This window comes from Convolutriloba macropyga, chromosome 1 (genome assembly GCF_964194025.1).
Source record: "Convolutriloba macropyga chromosome 1, txConMacr16.3, whole genome shotgun sequence".
Lineage (NCBI taxonomy): Eukaryota > Metazoa > Xenacoelomorpha > Acoela > Convolutidae > Convolutriloba > Convolutriloba macropyga.
This window is the reverse complement of record NC_134468.1, coordinates 59,438,819-59,457,420: the sequence shown is the minus strand read 5'-3', so window position 1 is coordinate 59,457,420 and position 18,602 is coordinate 59,438,819. Positions and strand designations below refer to the sequence as shown.

General features: G+C 36.7%; 1 protein-coding gene across 2 annotated transcripts; it reads right to left on the bottom strand.

The window, feature by feature from the left end:
• Nucleotides 1–1,243: 1,243 nt before the first annotated feature.
• On the bottom strand, nt 1,244–18,566 carry LOC142341026 (vacuolar protein sorting-associated protein 26B-like). Of its 2 annotated transcripts, XM_075391856.1 has the most exons (3): nt 17,691–18,566; nt 17,353–17,373; nt 1,244–2,050 (listed from the first exon to the last, which is right to left on the bottom strand). In XM_075391856.1, the coding sequence occupies exons 1-3, from the start codon at nt 18,340–18,342 to the stop codon at nt 1,461–1,463; spliced, it is 1,263 nt and encodes a 420-aa protein (XP_075247971.1). In that variant the 5' UTR covers nt 18,343–18,566; the 3' UTR covers nt 1,244–1,460. The 2 variants fall into 2 exon arrangements, with proteins under 2 accessions (XP_075247971.1, XP_075247980.1); XM_075391865.1 differs by lacking the exon at nt 17,353–17,373 and having other exon boundaries at nt 1,249–2,050; nt 17,691–18,564.
• Between the last annotated feature and the right edge of the window lie 36 nt (nt 18,567–18,602).

Sequence of the window (18,602 nt, the reverse complement as noted above, 5' to 3'; positions counted from 1 at the left end):
AACGCTCATTCGGTAAGAAATACACCAGACTAACTCAACGATGAGTTCTTGAGATTCATTTTTCCCGGTAATCATACAAGGTCATATATGTTTTGTATGATTTCCCGGTAATCATGCAAGTTTCATAAAAAAAAATTAGTTGTAAATGAGTTAACGACTCCAATCGTAACAGCTATAACGCTCTTTTAGTAAAAAAAAACCATGTGTTTTCTGGCTCTGATATTTCTACATAAATTGCTTTTCCGCGTTTTTTGAGGTAATGTGAGAGGTTATTCAAGATTTAAATCCTTGATTTTCCATAAGGATCATTAATGATTTGCTCGATTTCGTGCAAGGATCATATATGGTTTCCCGGATTTCATTCAAGAATCATATATGATTTCACAGGTTTCATGCAAGAACCATATATGATTTCCTCGGTTTCATGCAAGGATTATATATGATTCCCTTGATTCCATGCAAGGATCATATATGATTTCCTTGGTTCCGTGCAAGGATCGTACTAGGAAATACGTTATGATTTGTATGACATCATATATGATCCTTGTATGGAACCAAGGAAGCGGCGACCCGGGTATGCTCGGACAAAAAATTGACAAAAAATGCTTTAAAAAATGTATAAGTGCAATTAACATTCAGTCTTACATAGACATGGCATTTCAAATAAAATTTGTTTTATTTATTCCAGATTTGCCTGAACCGATAATTCTGATGAGTTGCACTTTTCAAGTTTCTCAGCACGTATTGGTAGTTCTTTCTGTTTGCTAATATGGAATTCCTTTTCACTGACAACCATTACATTTGCTGTGGTCTACTCTTAGGCGAAGAGATTGTATTGTGTATACAGAAAGTTAACTTTGTCTGCAAATGGTATTACTTAAATAAAATAGACTTTATGAACAAGAGAAGAGATCATTAACAATTGAAGAGTACAACAGGAGGGGACACGTTTCCATCTGTCACTTTAATTTAATTTGATATGAGAGCTTTGAAATTGAAGAGAGAAAGAGACTGAAAGCACTTCCAATATAATGGCTGGGCAGGCAAGGGTTCTTTTGCCATTTCAAGGCAGTCCACTCCGTTTCAACTTAACTTCCACAAAACGTTTCTTAAGATTGATTTCCCATTTCTTGAATATCTTCAACTTAAAAATTCAATCGAAAGCTTGCTTCTTCTCAAATTCAAAATTTTTAGAGGTAAGATTTGACATTTAAATATTATGCTCAAAGTTTGAGACAAAGGATGTTTTTGAGGAACGAGAAAATTTTCGTGTTTTCACAATAATTTCTCATTTTGAAGAGGTGGAACAAAGTTGAAGCGAACGGCAGCTAGCAGGTCCAGTTCTAGCTCGAGAGAAATCAAATATAATTCATACAGGATAAGCACTACTACTTAGGTGAGTAACTTAACAAACTAATTGAGTTCACTACATGTCACCCGAGTTCACTATTAGACATCTTTCAGAGATCCCCATCATCGCCCTTCTTTGTAACTGAACTATTGCCATTGGGAATAGCATTTTTCTCGCCAGCGTCAGGGCCCGCAATGCTGTCATAAGAGGGCGGCGGCGAGGAGTAGTCGGGAATGGAGGGTGTGTTGCCTCCTACACTGCCGTTGGACTGATAGCTGGGTAAATAGGAGGCGCTCGAGTTTGGGTTATGTTGTGCTTGTTGCTGATTGGGGTCAAGAGAATTACCGCTAGCACTGGTCGGCAGGTAGGGCTGGGGAGAATGGGACATTGAGGCAACATGCTGGTTGTAGGCCTGAGGTTGCTCTGAGAATGTGGTCAGATGAGAGAACTGTTTGTCTGTCTTCCTGTAGAGCGTGATCTCCTGCTGTTTGAAGTAGCGCCTCTCGTCCTCGTCTATAAGCACTAGGTTGATGTAATAGGAAACAGAGAATTTCTTGCAGATATCGCGGAATGTGGGGGTGAGGCCCAGAGCTATCAGGAAAAGTCTGATTGGGATTGTTTCGCCTTTAACTGGAGAACCGTCCATCAACTCATACTTCACTACGACCTCTTCTTCTTCCACGCGTGTTGTTCCTTGACCTGCAAACAACACAATATCGTGACCTACAAAACTCAAAATCTGACCGTTAATTATATTGTGGAAAGCGACGGCAATTGACAAGACTCGTGCAACGAATGACAAGCAAAGGAATGATCACATATAACATTGAAGTTAATTGAGACAGGACAAAAAATGCTGACATATTTTTTGGCGATAATTCAACTAGTAAGTAATGAATTCATCAATTCGTGTTCATTATATCATCAAATTTTGAGAGTTATCCCTTACTAGATATTTTCATCAATTTTGGGAAACGAAAATTAGATTAAAATTAACATGGAAATTGAAGGAATAAGTAACTTGAACGATTAAATAAGCCCAAACTATCTTGAAACAATAATCAAGGCCAATTTCAGACAATTTTTTAAATGAATTGATATTTCAATTCGAGTCTTTGCACAGCAGAATATTCGAACATGACACTCAAACTTGTAAAAAAAAATCCATACTTGGAAAGAGTTTTTTTCTTATTTTGCAATAAAAATAAAGATATCTTTTAAGAATTTTGAAAAAATGAAATAGTGATTGCATAACATAGCTTATCATGAATGTGTGAACCAATACATGTCAAATTCTTTGAATCGCAAAAACTAAGAAAATACCAATAATAGCTCCTTATCGCAGCTGTTAAAAACAGACAAATGGTAAGTCACTCCTGTTCTCGCCATACTGTCAAGGTATACAATTTTCAAAATCTAGAAGTGAATTTCAAAAGTCCAAATATGAGAGAAACAAGTTGTCAAATTGCATAAAATATTGAATTTCAGCGGCTCAGTGCATTTTATGGGCCAAACAAGGCTGAGATTCTGAACATACCAATCGAAAAGCTACAGTAAGGAAAAGTGAGAAGAAAAGTTAGTTCAAAAACTTCCAAGACTTATTCCCCTAATTTGATCGACAAAATATTTGAATACTTAAAACAAAACTTAATACATTGAAAACTTAAAACAAAACCAAATAATAAATAATAAACATTGTTGGATGTACCCATTCTATTTCTTTCCAACGTTCCTTATTGCACCTTGGAAAAAAGGTTAATTTGACCTAATAGAATCAGTTGAAATACAACAAAACAGCAGAACGTGTTTCTTCACTCAAAAATAACCGAAGACTCGAAATGAACCATCATCAATTTGGTTAACACGGTGGGAACAGAACACAAAAATTTAAAAACACATAGATGAACAACCAGTTAACAAATCAGACAATTCAGTGGTTCGGACTGAGCCACAAAGCAGAAACCCTCTAAATTTGATTATGATAGTCTCATAATCAAATACTTCATAGCAGCTGTTGACCGAACTGAAATTAAAGCTAACACTCGAAAGATTTTTTATTTTCCTCAATTTTTAAGGACTAGCTGCAAATTTTTAAGCTGCAAATTGAACTACTATTCTTAAGCCACTCCACAACAAAACAAAGAGAAGCGACTGAGATTATTTCCCCTCAGTGGACAAATGGAGGTGAGCAGTTTTAGATTCTAGCCCTGTTAGTTTGGCTAAAAAAGTCACATTAACTTGTCAATTGCATTAGGAAGAAAGCACAGCCAGGTTTTCTATGATTTCTGCGAAATTCATTTGGAAGCAGTGAAAGAAGTAGCTATTGCAACAAAAACAAAGCTTTCTATACCTTTGTCAGTTAATTTCGACTAGTGTCAGTCGAAAATCGTAAAAACGAAAATAGCCAGTTGAGCAATGACGCGCGAAACCGGTGGGGTTATTTTACATTCAATTATAGTTTGTTCTCGGCTATATTTTGGTCTCCTATAAACTTTCAAAGTAGAAATTGGAATAAGGTAAATTCATTTGGAGGTTCAGTTAAGTTGTTAGGAAATGAAAATTCACAGGGATGAAAAAGACGCTCCAACAATAACCAGCACACCGACTCCCTAATTAATGGCTGGTTTTGGCAATAGTGTACTATTAGGGAGGCTGGGATTATTTTTTAAGGAGCCAAAAAAATTTAAAAAACCTGAGAACTGTCCAATAATTCAAAAAAGTTATTCACGTCATGCATTTCTTTGCGTTATTTACGATATTTCAGTCTGCCAACTCAGATGCAAAGTAAAGTTGCTAGAATAGTAATGTTCTAAAAATTTTAGCTAGATATCACTCTTTATTGGTGCCAGGAAAATTGGCCGACAGGGCGTTTAGCCGACAAGAAAAAAATGAGAAATTTAGCCGACAGTTTTATCATAATTGGTAATAAAAGTCCATAATTGGTCCATAAATCAGTAGTTCGGTTGTGATAGATTCATATCAAGTCCCACGGGCCGCTGAGGCATGGCCATGGCCCGCGAGGCATGGCCAGATGCGGTAAAATACCTTTGATGCGCTAGTTGATAGACCTTCGTTACACTAGTCGATGAAAAAACTGCGGTATATTTGTCCGCTTACGAAATAGTGTTTTAAATTGGCCAATCACAGCTTTAGAATAAGTTTTATTGCTCATTTTACTTAAATTGTCGGCTAAATTTCTCATTTTTTGGTTATCGGCTAAACGCCCTGTCGGCCAATACGGCGGCCACCCTCTTTATTAATTTATTACGTTTCTTTCGACGCTGAAGGAAGTCAAGAATGACTTCCGATACTTTCCGATTTTTGATTTAAAAGTTACACTTCGAGTTGAGAATGTCACATCCATTAAGCTATGATTGCGGGAACATAATGCTTTATAAACCGACTGATTTGTAACAAATCTTGCCGCCAATTGAAACATTGATTAATAATTCTCTCTCACATCAATACACAACTTATCAGGTTACTCTGCCCAGCCAAACGCACAGCTGCACATAAAAATTTTTCTGCAAGGCGGCCAAACAAAAACAGAGACAAAACAGCAAAGGGACAAGACACTGTCAAAGAGACCAGAAAGGGCCAAAGAGACAAAAGCCAAAACGAGAGAGCAAAGAGTCCGAAAAGAGTAGCTAGCAAGGATCAACAGGGTGAAGTTCCAGGCCCTAGTTTTGAAGGAGTCTGTTTGAGTGCCGGCAAAGTGCCAAACCAAGATTGAAACATTAATTGTTCTAAATTTGTAAAAAATTACTTTCCTAAAAGGTAGCTTATTGGATGTGACGCGCTTGCATTTCCGGATACCGTTCGGACATTTTTTTTTGAAAAAGCGCAACCTAATCGAACACCGTTCATTTTTTTGAAAAAGCGTTGATTTGCTGAACATCGTTCAGATTTTGATTTTAAAACATTGTAATAAACCTGTAGAGCAGCGCAAAACTTAAACACTCTACAAATATGGTTGAACTTGATTGAAAAATGATAATAACTTTGGAGAAATAATCATGCTAATAAGGGGCGATACATGTAGAGACTGCCCTTGAGTCTGTGAAGTTATTGCAACCTGGGTTCCGCTAAGGATAACACCCGACCTAGAGGATCCTTTTACAGTCGAACCTTGTAAGGACGTGGCCTGGCCGTTTCTCAGTGACCAGTAATGACATAGACAAGAGGGTAGTGTGTGCGTGTAGGACCTTTTGTTTGCCGACCTTTTAATCCTAGTTCTCCAAAGAGTTGGTTTTTGTATGAAAGTAACGAGTGAAAAAGTGTTGAATTGATAAATTGATTAGAGAGACTAATTTTTGCTTTGAATTGATAGACTGGTTAGACAAGAGATGAGTGATAAGAACGAACGTGTCCGATTCAGCGGGAAAGAGGAAGACTTTTTGTACTTTTCGGAGCAATTTGAAGCTCGCATTTTTGTCCTTAAGTTGTACAAGGTACTTGATGGTAGTAGTACATTTGAAGCTTATGTCCCATCTACACGCCCTAACGCTTCACGAGCCGAAAAAGACGCAGCTATAGATAAAGGGAGAGAAATTTTTAAAGAAAAACAAATGCAAATATGGTATGAGCTTGTTTCGGCGCTAGACAAGCAGTCAGTTCTTTATCTTAGGCCATATAAAGGAGATGGGGCTCAAGCATGGGATGTGTTAACTAAGAGATTCCGTAGCTTTGAGAGACCTAGATTACAAAAGTTAGTAAGCGAACTCACTAGCCTTGTTAAAAGAGACGACGAGAGTTTAATCGAGTATATAACAAGAGCAGAGGAACTACAATTTAACCTTAACCAAGTTAACGAGGGTTTGAGTGAAAAAATGTTTACATCAATTCTACTGAAAGGTCTGCCGAACGAAATTGATAATTTTGTCACACTTGTTAAGTACGGTAGTGAGGATAAATCACTTGATGAGTTGAAGCGAGATCTGATCAACTTCGACACTGAGCGAAGAATAGAGAGTGATAGGAAAAACGCAAGTGAAAGTGTCTTCCTAACAAAGCAAAGAGGTGCCATAACTGTAACAAGTTTGGACATATTGCAAAATTCTGTCGCTCAAATAATAAGCCTCATAACCCACAGCCTAATACCAGCAAAATAATTCAATGCTACAATTGCAATAAGTTTGGACACAAAGCTACAGAGTGTAGGAATAAAAAGTTTGAGAGTCATGCCAGGCGAAGCGTTAGAAATGAGAAACAGAATTTAGCAAAGGATGAAGAATACTTCAGTTTCTTTTTATGCCCAGTTGATGATGAGGGAGTAGGACTAGTGCTAGATTCGGGGGCAACAAGTCACATGATAAACAACAGGGAAATGTTTATCGATATCGATGATAGTTTCTCGGGCAAAGTACAGAACGCAAACAAAACAGAGTCTGAAATTTGTGGCCGAGGTACAGTTGCATTTTTAGTTAAGGATAGTAATCAGGTTAATAGAAAAATTATCTTAGAGAACGCCTTGTTTATACCTGAAAACTCACACAGTCTAGTGTCAATTAGTAAACTTAGAGAAGCAGGAGCTGAAGTTTTGATAGGACCAGAACTAAGCATAATTGACAAAAGCGGTCTAGAGTACCCATTTAGGCAGGAGAAAAATTTGTTCATTTGGGACTTTAGTGAGATTGATAAAACTTGCAAAGAAAATTGCCTACTGTCCAGTAGCTTAAAAAACAATTTTACGGACCTTAGCATACTAGTTGAACACGTTGAAGGAATGCGTATCAGCGACAATTCGGTAGATTTATGTGAGATTTGTGAGTTGAATAAGGCTAAGAAACAACCAATAGCAAAAGATTGCACGACAAGAGCTCAAGCAGTGTTGGACATTGTGCACACAGACATCTTAGGGCCTATTACCCCCGAGGCTGTAGATGGCCACAAGTACGCGATAAGATTTGTTGATAGCTTCAGTAGATATTGTAGGGTTTACTTTATGAAATCAAGGGACGAGACTCTAGAGAAATTTCAACAATTTTGTGCAGATGTAGGCCAACCTTTAACTTTAGTATCAGACGGTGCAAAAGAGTACATATCTAGCGAATTTAAAAAGTTTGCCCGGCTAAAAGGAATCAGGCTTGAGAATTCTGCGGCGTACACGCCACAAGAGAATGGTAAAATTGAAAAACTTTGGGACGTCACTGTAGGAACTGCTAGATGTTTAGGAGATCAGGCTTCTTTAGAGAAAAAGTATTGGACTTATTCGCTCAACATGGCGTTCTATTTGAAAAATTTTTGCTATCATTCGGCAATAAAGAAAACCCCTCATGAAGCCATGTATGGCGAGAAACCAAATCTTAGTTTCATGAAAGTGTTCGGTTGTGTTGCTTACTCTTTCATAGAGAAACAGTTCAGAAACAAAATACAGAAAAGCGAAGACGGGATTTTTTTTAGGTCATGCACTCGATAGTAATCTTTTCTGATAGGAATAGAAAATGATCGCGGTGAGCTTAAGGTTCAAAAAACAAGGACTGCAAGGTTCGACGAGAACAACTATTACTTCGGAGTGAATGAACAGATAAATCTAGAACATGAGGTAAACAAAGAGATGAGTGAAATAGTTTTTTTAAGTGAAATTGTTGATCAAAATTTGTTACCTAAAAACGCAAAAGAGGCGCTCAACAATGAAAACTGGAGGAAGGCAATGCAGGACGAATATAACTCACTGAGCGAAAATAAAGTTTGGGATCTAGTTGAGGATAATGGAGCAAAAGTAGTGGGTAGTAGATGGCATTTTGGAGTTAAATATGGTCCGACGGGGGAGATAAGTAGATTCAAAGCAAGGTTCGTGGCCAAAGGTTACAGCCAAGTCTTAGGGAAGGATTTTCATGAGACATACTCACCAACGACTAGGTTATCAACAATTCGTTTAATTGTGAGCTTGTCTGTTCAAAAAGGGTCGAAAATAAGACAAATGGATATAAAAACGGCATATCTTAATGCACCTATAGCTGAAGAAATTTACATGAAGCAAGCAGAAGGTTTTGAGCAATTAGACAACAAAGGAAAACCTCTTATTTGTTTAATGAAGAAAAGTCTTTACGGTCTTAAGCAGTCAGGAAGGAATTGGTATCAGGCATTTAGGAACTTTTTGGTAGCTAAAGGTTTTGAATCTTCGGTTCATGATAATTGTTTGTTCGTAAAGAAAAGTGAAAGACAACTTCAAGGCGCAGTTTGTTTGTGGGTAGATGATATAATAAGCTGTGAATTTCAGGAAAACTTCTCGGCTTGGTTTGAAAGTGAGCTGTCTAAGGACTTCAAAATAAGTGATTGTAGGGATCTTTGTTGGTTTCTTGGAATGAAAATTGTGAAAAAGGAAAATTCAATTGAAATCAACCAAGAACAGTATATTGAAAAGTTGTTAGAGAGATTTGGACTAGAAAACTGCAAATCAGTAGAAACACCACTTGCAGACATAAAACTTACAAAAGAAGACTGCCCTCAGGAGGGGAGTGAAGAGCAAGAGCGCATGAAAAATTTTGATTATAGAAATTTAGTGGGTTGCTTGAATTATTTAGCTTGCTCAAGTAGACCAGACATTGCTTTTGCAGCAAATTTCTTAAGTTCTTTTGTTGAGAACCCAGGGGAAAAGCACTGGAAAGCCGGAAAAAGAGTTTTGAGATACCTCAAAGGTTCTAAGTCAAAGAGTTTAGTTTTTAGGAGGGGAGACAAGTTAACCTTAGAGTCTTTCTCCGATGCCGATTGGGCGGGAAATTTAGACCATAGGAAAAGCACTTCAGGATATTGCTTCAAACTTAGCAGTACCTCAGCCGTTGTCAGCTGGTCAACAAAGGTTCAAAGATGTGTTGCTACATCAACGGCAGAAGCCGAAATGAATTCCTTAGTAGAGGCAACAAAGGAGGCCATTCACTTGAGAGATCTGCTTCAGGACTTAAGCGTTGAGGTGCAAAAACCTATTGAGATTTTCGTTGACAACCAGGCATGCATAGCGCTCAGCAAGCAGTCCACTCACTATGGAAAAACAAAACACTTTGCACTTGAACTTCATTTCATAAGGGAGCTTGTAGAAAGGGGAGAGCTAGAATTGAAATACTTGCAAACTGACCTCATGATCGCAGATGTCCTCACCAAGGGGTTAGGCAAAACAAAACACGCCAGGTTTTGCGCGGCTCTCTTAGGTGACACCCAACCCGAAAGGAGGGGTGAAGGAAGTCAAGAATGACTTCCGATACTTTCCCATTTTTGATTTAAAAGTTACACTTCGAGTTGAGAATGTCACATCCATTAAGCTATGATTGCGGGAACATAATGCTATATAAACCGACTGATTTGTAACAAATCTTGCCGCCAATTGAAACATTGATTAATAATTCTCTCTCTCACATCAATACACAACTTATCAGACGCTTAAGTCAAATAGGTCACATTACAAATTGCATTAAAAGACCAGCAGCTCCCCACCAAGTGATACAAGTCACGCACAAATTCTATAGAAGAATGCCACGTCAGAAAAATTTCATGTCAGATCGAAGTTATGAGGTTTTCGCCAGAAAGAAAAAACAATTGAGGTCAACAATCGCGCGTGGTTATCATTCCAGCTAGGGAAAATAGACAAATACAAACTCAAACAAACCTTTAATACCTCGACACAGGTTTTCATTTCCATTACCTTCTGCGCCAACTCAATTATATCCTTCATCGGTTCTATAACTGCTTCATGTGAAAAAGCTTTTGCTGGCTTAGTGAGTTTTTACATGCCTCGAGTTCGGACATGAAAGATTCGCAACGACGTCGGCCCACTGGCTTTCAAACAAAGAGTTAGGGGCTTCACAATCTCGGTTCATTGAGCTATTCGTCATATACTATATTTCAGCGGCCTCCAATTTCAAATGAAGGTATCGGAGTTTCTATGGAACACTTCGTTGATTTAAAAAGCAAATTGATTTCTGAATGGGAACAAGTGAAACTCAAAGAACTGCCTTTCACACCATGAATTTGTCTCCAAAACAGTTTCCTTGAATCCCAGACATAGAGTCTATTAAGCCGAAAAGCCATTCGGGAGTTACCTGTTTATCCCGTTTTTAAGGACAAACAGTCAGTCAAAAGGGTCACACAAAAAATAGATCAATCAAAAAATGGAATTGAAAAAGACCACAGGACTAACATAATTGGTAAAAACCTCGTTTGAGAGCAATTAACTAAAGTATAATTTCTTTTTTTTTCAAGTCGTAAAAACCACGCCATGCAATTAGAGCAATTAGCACGATTAGAATAGCAAAAAATTAAAACAGAAATATATCAAGGAGGCCCGGTACTGTAAGTTTGCTCATTATGTTCCAACTTCGCTAATCCACATGTTGACGTGATTGTCAACCAAACGAGGAGGAGACGAAACTTCCAAAAACTTCCTAAGTGTTCGAAGACAATTGCTGTATAGGTTAAAAAACTGTTATAAACTCAAAACCGCTAAATGAATTGAATAATGGTAAATTAGGTGACTGATGAGACCCACAATTAATGAGACTACGAGACAAGCAATCAACAGAAAAAAAAACAATAATGGAAGGCAAAACTCAAAACCTGTTTTATTAAAACCTTTAGTAAAAAAGACAAAACAGCATCATATTAAACTTAGAGCAAACAAATCGACCCGTATTTTACTACGAAACAGATCTAACCGGTCATTAACGAGACTCGGTAAGTCTACAAAAGAATAATATGAAGGGAATTGAATTGATTGAAACCAAATTACTTCAAAAGCCACAACCATAAGCTTTCAATGAAAAAAGATAAGTAAAGAATACATAGGATTAACATGTAAGTGCTTGAGAATCCAACGAGACCTGTCATGTGAGAGTATGACACCTGTCACTGTCATTAGTGAGATAAGTCAAAAGACTACAAACTAACAAATAAAAGAGGATTTGAAAAAAAACTAATTGTTTACGATAACAAACAGTGTTGAAGCCATTAAAATCATAGGCTATTCATTAGGGATTGAATATGTTCACTTGGTCAACATTTAAACATCAATAGGGCATGCTTTAAAAAGGAACTGTGCAAGGAAAACAAAAAACACAAAATTTTAATCAGTATCAAAAACTCACATTTTTCAAGAAAATTTAGTGTCAAAGTAATAACAGCATCGGTTAAAACACAAAACCAGTAGAAATTAATTAATGTTCCACAAGAAAGTAGATGGGGCCTGTTAGTATGAGACTAAGATACAAATTGACAAAAAGAACGAGGGCAACCCTCAAAATAACATTAATCATATTTAAAAAAATCCCTTTAAAAAATCAGCTGTAAACTGGAGGCATTAAACAAGTTGTTTTCTATCTCCATAGGAAGCCGTCGAAACCTGTCAAATTTCGGAGTATGTCGTACAAACAGAACACCAAATACAGGCAAAAATGAGCAACAATAAAAAAAATTGTGAGAGAATTGTAGAACGCATTAAAACCGTATTCTCTTCAGCGAAATCAATTGAAATGTTTAATTGGGCATATTTTCAACGACAATGGTAACTGTCGTTAATGTGATATTTGTGACAAAAGACCGAAAAAGAACTACAAATATTAGCAAACATCCGAACAATTTTGTATAAAACCACGCAGCATGTGAAGGTCACAAAAAATTAGTTGAAACATAAAACCGCCACACGGATCCAATTTTCACAATGAAGATGGCGCTTGTCGTTAATGACAACAAGCTACAGCTTTACTGAAAAATAAAACGAAGTGATGACTTTCAAAAACGCAGAATTTTTTAAACAAATATGACGAGTGTTACAAGAGCCAATAATTGTCAACTCAAAGCATTAGACAGCTTTGCTCATACTTCCTTAAGATAGCGAATTTGACCTTTGATTTATCAGACAAATTCACAAGATTGAGAAAACATTGTCGGAGTCCGAAAAACAATTAACCTTTCCTCAGAAAAAAATTACATCGATTTATTCGGCCCCATTTGATTGTTAACGGAGGAGTCGCTTAGCATTTAAAACCGTAATTCAAAACAGAGCTGTCTGTAATTGGGACCAAACAAAATGCATAAGAAGTACAAGGGTTTTGAGAAGCACCCCAATCCAACTGAATTCTCTGTATTGTAAAAATCCTCGATGAGAACGAAAACTGGCTTTGCCACCACTGCGCGTCGATTAACAGCACCTTTCTGTTCCAAATCTAAGCGTACTGCATAATTTGGCTAAAGCAAATTTAAACATTAAAACATAAACCGACAAATGTCGGAAGAATTGCTCTTGAACGACAGGCGAGGCAATTTTATTCAGGGGCTGTAGCCTAGATCAAATTATGGGTGCAAAAAATTTTTCCCCCGCCGGGATTTGAACCACTGCCCTCCCGATCCACAGCCACAACTACTAACCACTGCGCTACAGATCACATACCTCTCTTATTCTGCAACAGAATTTATATTAACTTTACTTCAGAGCAATAGAGATCACTCAAAAATGAAGAACAAAAGCGTGAAAAAGTCACTTGAGAAGTCAAAGAATGTTCTAGAAGAAAAGCGCAAAACTGTCAAGCGAAAAATTTGCATAAAAAAGACACACACGTTTACAATAATTGCTATGAACTGCGTTCAAGAGCAATTAAAAACAAATAAAGCAAGACACACACGTTTACAATAATTGCTATGAACTGCGTTCAAGAGCAATTAAAAACAAATAAAGCAAGTTGAATAACGATTTAAATAAGCAAAAGATTTACTCCAGTTTTTAAATCCAGAACAATATCCTATGAAGCAAAAGTAAAACTAGCCCTCAAATGAGTAATCAAAATTGTGTCAGCAGTTTTAAGGCCTGAACCTTTAGCAAACTTGATCAAATTGGGCTAGAAGAAGCATAATTGGTGCTATTTTTTTTTTAAAAAGCTAATTTTTCAACAATTTAGCCAAAAAAAGATGGATCAAACAGTTAAGCACCCCTCTGCTATATTTAAATGTAAAACCAACAGCACTTTAACAATTCTAACATAAATTTAGCAAAAATGATAAGTTGAGCAAAAAACTAAGGAAAATGTAAACAAGGATAACGCAAATAAGCCGAATGCTCACAAAACTTTAAACCTCTCAACTCTTCACAAAAATATCTCATTACTTTGGTATTCTACGCTTGACGGGCTTTCTAATGATACCACTCACAACTCCACGATGAATACATCCATCGCCCAAAATTGACAGAAAACCAGTGAAGCATATAGCTCCACCCTAAGGTGGAGTCGGAACAAATAGTTCGCAAATGAAGCTCAATCAAAGGCCGCTGAAAGGCTGCAGCGTCTGTTAATGAAGTTCGGAATCAGTTGATAGAACAAGTACAATGAATTGAATTTAGTTGGATTAGTTGCAGGTACAAGCTGAAGTATTTATTTTGAAAGCAAAATATTCCAACAGGGACCACCAATGAGAAATTCATTTCTCTTCGAAAGGTTGCTCAAATAAAAACTTAACAAAAATCTTTAACTTGGACCGTTTCTCAATGGGAAAAACGTCAAAAAATTATGCGTTATCAAACATGTGTTTCACTGAAATTTTTGCAAAAATTTTTGAACGCTGGCTTTGTTAAAGTTTTAATGTACACTGGCTGTATTTTAATATATTGCAGGATATTGAAGGCTTTAATTAACTTATTACTAAGATAATCATCTTGAAAATTTTTCCGCGTTCGTGGTGGGTTTAGTGGCCCTTGAGATGCTCTTCTAGTGCATATTCTACTTGAAACTTGAGCGTTTAGATGAACATTATCCTAGCTGCCGTCTCTGATTCTTTTGAATAACTCACAGAAAGCCGCTGAAACGTGTAGTTCGAATACTGAAGAGATCTTGTTCTTAAGGAAAATTTGATACAAAATTGAATTTCTTTATAAAAACTATTGCCCTCACTATTGGTTTTTGAATATTTGAAAAATCTTGTACATAAGACCTATAAGTACAGCCATAAATTAGAACGCCGAAGTTGATGATTGATTTTGCATATGCTTCGTAGAAAATCATAAGGTGTTTGCGTTATAAAAAACTTACGTATCTAATAAATCATTCCACAGAAACGCGTCAATTTTCGCCTAAGCTGGTTTATATGATGTCTAAATTTAAATTTTTATAAAGATATATACCAAGATATTTGCATCAATTGTTTTGAACAAATTAGGATAGTTTTGTATCATTGCTGGCTCCTAAGCAAATGATTTCACATTTGTCTGCATTCAAAGTAAGTTTATTTAAGGAGAGCCATTGGGATACTCCTTTAACATTTTTCTCTAAGACTACTCCAGATGTTTTCCAGGAACAAAATAGACTAGTATCATCGGCATAAACAACAATTTTGCTATCCGTTGCGGCACTAGGCAGATCACTAACGTAAAATAATGAGCAAAAGGGCCTCAAAATTGAGCTCTTCGGCACTCCATAGGTTATCGACTTTTACATTGATTTCGAGTTATCACATAGAACCTATTGCTTTCTGTAACTCAGATAGCGTTTAATTAGACTGTTTATTTTATCACAAAAGCATCAGAAAATTTTTTGAGAATTTGATTATCTTCTGTGTTAAAAGCTTTTTCAAATTAAGCAAACATAAATGTCCTAAACTTTTGCACTTTTACTTTTCGGATTTCATCTGCCAGGTCAACACAATTCGAACTCGGCTGAAAAACAAATTGATTTGGGTTAAAAATGTCTTTTAACTAAATTTAACATTCGTCTGTACCTTTTTCATAAATTTTGCTTAATGTACTTAGCAAACTTATTGGTCGATAGTTTTCTAGCACAGAAGTGTCACCACTTTTATAATATCAACGACCTTTGCAAATTTTCAAAAAGTAAGAAGTATCCTCTTTAATGCATTGGTTAAATATATCAGCTAAAGGCTATACTTTACAAACTCTGTTTTCATGACCAGTCGACGTTTTATTTGGTAAGATTTTTATCATTTTCATCACCTCATCAGGTGTTGTATTGGATATAAAAAAATAATGACTAATTTCGCGGCCAGAAAAAGGGAGCGATTTTGTGTCAGGAAAATTTGCGGCCAAAGAGGGTCCCACGTTTGCAAACAAGTCATTCAGTTTGTCTGCATTCATTTTTTTTTGGCTTTTTGTCTGCATTTATTTTTTACAACTCGTTATAGCTGGTAATTCTTGTTTCGATCATCAAAATTTTTTTAGTGTTACATCTGACCATGGTACTATCTTGTTTGATACGGAAGGTTTCATTGGCACCACATCACCAAGACGTTGCATTACAAGTTAGGACATATCTTCTATTTTTGTAAGGAGATCACCTGCTTGCAAATTAGCGATTTGATGATTTAATGAAAATTTTATGGCAGCACTTGGATCATCCAAAATTCTCAGGTGTTGGATCCAGTTATCAGGTCATCTTGGTTCTTCCTTTTTGTACTTGGGAGCTCTATTAAGACGGGATAGTGATCGCTTATATCCGTGATTATAGTTACGACTGTACAACTTGTTAGGAGCAAATACTAGATCTACGCAACTTGAGGAAGTTGGCCGCACTCTTGTTGGACCAAAATTGCACTGGTATAATCTGTATGATTCGATGATTTCCTGATGACTGACAACTTCAGCTGTAACATTTAGTGTGCTAAGATTAAAATCTCCGCAGACAATTCAATGTCCGTTAAAGTTGATCGTTACTTCAATTAGTTTTTCAGTTTCTTCTAAGAATACTGACAGTTTTGTATTTGGAGGGCAGCATACAAGAGTATGCAATTTTTGTTGTTATCTTGAACTCTAACAAGCAAGTTCTCTATTTTTTGCTCAGTTTTTATAACTTCGGAACTGCAGTTTTCCCACACAAAAATTGCAAGCCCTCAACCTTTTTTATGTCGTCTGTTCAAAATTTGTGCGGGACAGTATCCGATTATCTTATACACCTCATTTGCGTCATTATCTTTGAGCCAAGTCTCGCAGAGACACAGTATTTTGGGTTTAAGTTGCAAATTATTTACCAAGTACGTCAGCTGGTCATGGTTTTTCCAAAGTGACCTAATATTATGCAAAAAAAAATGACTCCCTACAACTGAGAAACCGTTTGTTATCAGTTGTGAAGTTTTCAAGCATTAAAAATAACAATTTAAATCAAAGAAATTGAGTTCGTAATCCTCTGTGAGGGTTCCGATTGCAATCAAGCTTTATTATGAAAAATTAATTGATTTTGTAAATGCTTGTGTTGTTGTTTCCTATTGCAATCAATTTTTAAAAGATTAAGTTTGACCGCAATCAAAGTTTCTGTCATTGCTATAGAACATTTCCTCATCATCGGCCGATACCGGGTGATCTTCGAGGGCGCCTGGAATTTTTTACCACCAGGAGTGTATAAATTTTCACGATTCGTTGGCTGCTGTTACTTATTTGCAACATCCTAAATATCATCAACTGCTTTAAGGGAATTTACCACAACTGAGCTAAAATTATCACCTCGTTTTGTAAAGACTTTGACGCTACAATTTTTTGTTGAAAATAAAACCATATGTTTGAGCTTTCTTCTTACTTGCGAGCTGATGAGATAAGCGCTCATTCATGTAAATAGAGCGTTCGTTAAGGGGATTTACTTGACTTGCCAACCCCGATTTTATTCCTTAAACTTCATCGATTGTATCCGAACAACAATCCCATAGCAAACCTACAACACTTAAGCTACATTTACATAGAGGGCGATAATTCTATTTGAAAAGCCCCACATAAAAAATATAGCCTTTTAATCCCAAATGACTTTATTAAACATGTAAAGGCAACAAATCAAAACTTAACGCTACTACATAAAGTTGAAAATCAGGCCATCTAATTACGAATGCGAAAAGCTCCAAGATACCAATATAAGAACAACTACAAGTAGAGAAAAGGAACAAAATTACGAGTTGAGGAAAACCAAAAAGATTTCACATTACATTGATGATTAAAAAGCGAAAGGAAGCTTGCAACAAACACTACTGGTAGTAAAGCAGCGAACGACAGTTTCTGTCATCAGGCACAATATAAATATATCCTGGATTACCTGGATACTCTTTCTTCTTCTCTGAAATTGAGGGTTAGTTGAAGATAGGGATAGTTCTCCGTGTTAAAAAGCAAAATGATGAACAAGCGTACAATAATAAATGGTTATCAAAATAACCACGATTATCGAAATTTTCTCTTGATAAAAGTAGTCACCGATCTACTATTTTCGATGCGAAATTTAATGCCCTCAAGCTCTAACACGCAATTGTACCAACGTTACAAGACAACGGATTAATTCATCACTGTGCATGACATTAAAACAGAACAACATACAATAACTCTACTATCACAATAACTAGAGCAAAACCAACTGAGACTTGAACAGTTTTCACCTACCTGTGACTTCTTTCCTCAGCAGTTGCAGCTCCATAACTCTCAGCTTAAGTCGAACCAAGATAAAGTAAATCTTTCCCACAATCACGTCTTTTAAGTGATACTTGGCCTTGTTGAACTCAAACTCAATGTGCAAAGCGTCTTCAATCCCTACTTCCATTTTCAGGGTTTGCGGTACCCTCTCAGGGAAGTAGCTCAGGGCGTGAACAAGTATGGGGTACTCCTTCGTCGGGGACAATTTGTACTTGCGATTGACTGTTACACGGAGGTAGTATCGCAACCTGACATTCTGGCCCGCGTACGTCTCGTACGGTTTTTCAGTATTGGGGAATTCAAATTTGAACGTACTTGACCGCGTCAATTCACCCGGTCTTGCCAATTGCTTGACAATACTTAGAAATTCGTGCGTGCTATTTTTGTCAAAGAAGAGCTGTATGTCACCGATAAATTCAACTTTGATGCCGTTATGTTCAAGCTTTTTGTTGTTTTTCAGGTTGATGTTAACTGCTCCTGAGATGGTTTCTCCGTCTAAAAAGACTGGAAGTCGAACTTTGTTTCCAGAAGTATCGTCAGCTCGAGTTTCAGCTTCTGGTTTGCCCTCCAAATTGTTTAAAATTATATCGATTTGAGAATTAGCACCTGTTAGCCAATCCATTTTAAGGTACTGGTAAAGTTAGCACTCGTTGTTAAATTTAGCACGTTTCAAATTCTATTTCACCATTTCCAAAGGTTGACTTATCTAATTCACAGGAGTTCCAACGTAATACATTAACCACTGTTATGTATAGAGCAACTTAAATCTGAAACCAAAACATTAGTTCAAATCTCTATTGTTGAGGCTAGGCTGTGTCGGCTAGTTGAAATCACCACAGCATGTTTGAAAGTCTAAGATTTGTATTTGCCCTGAGCAAGCAA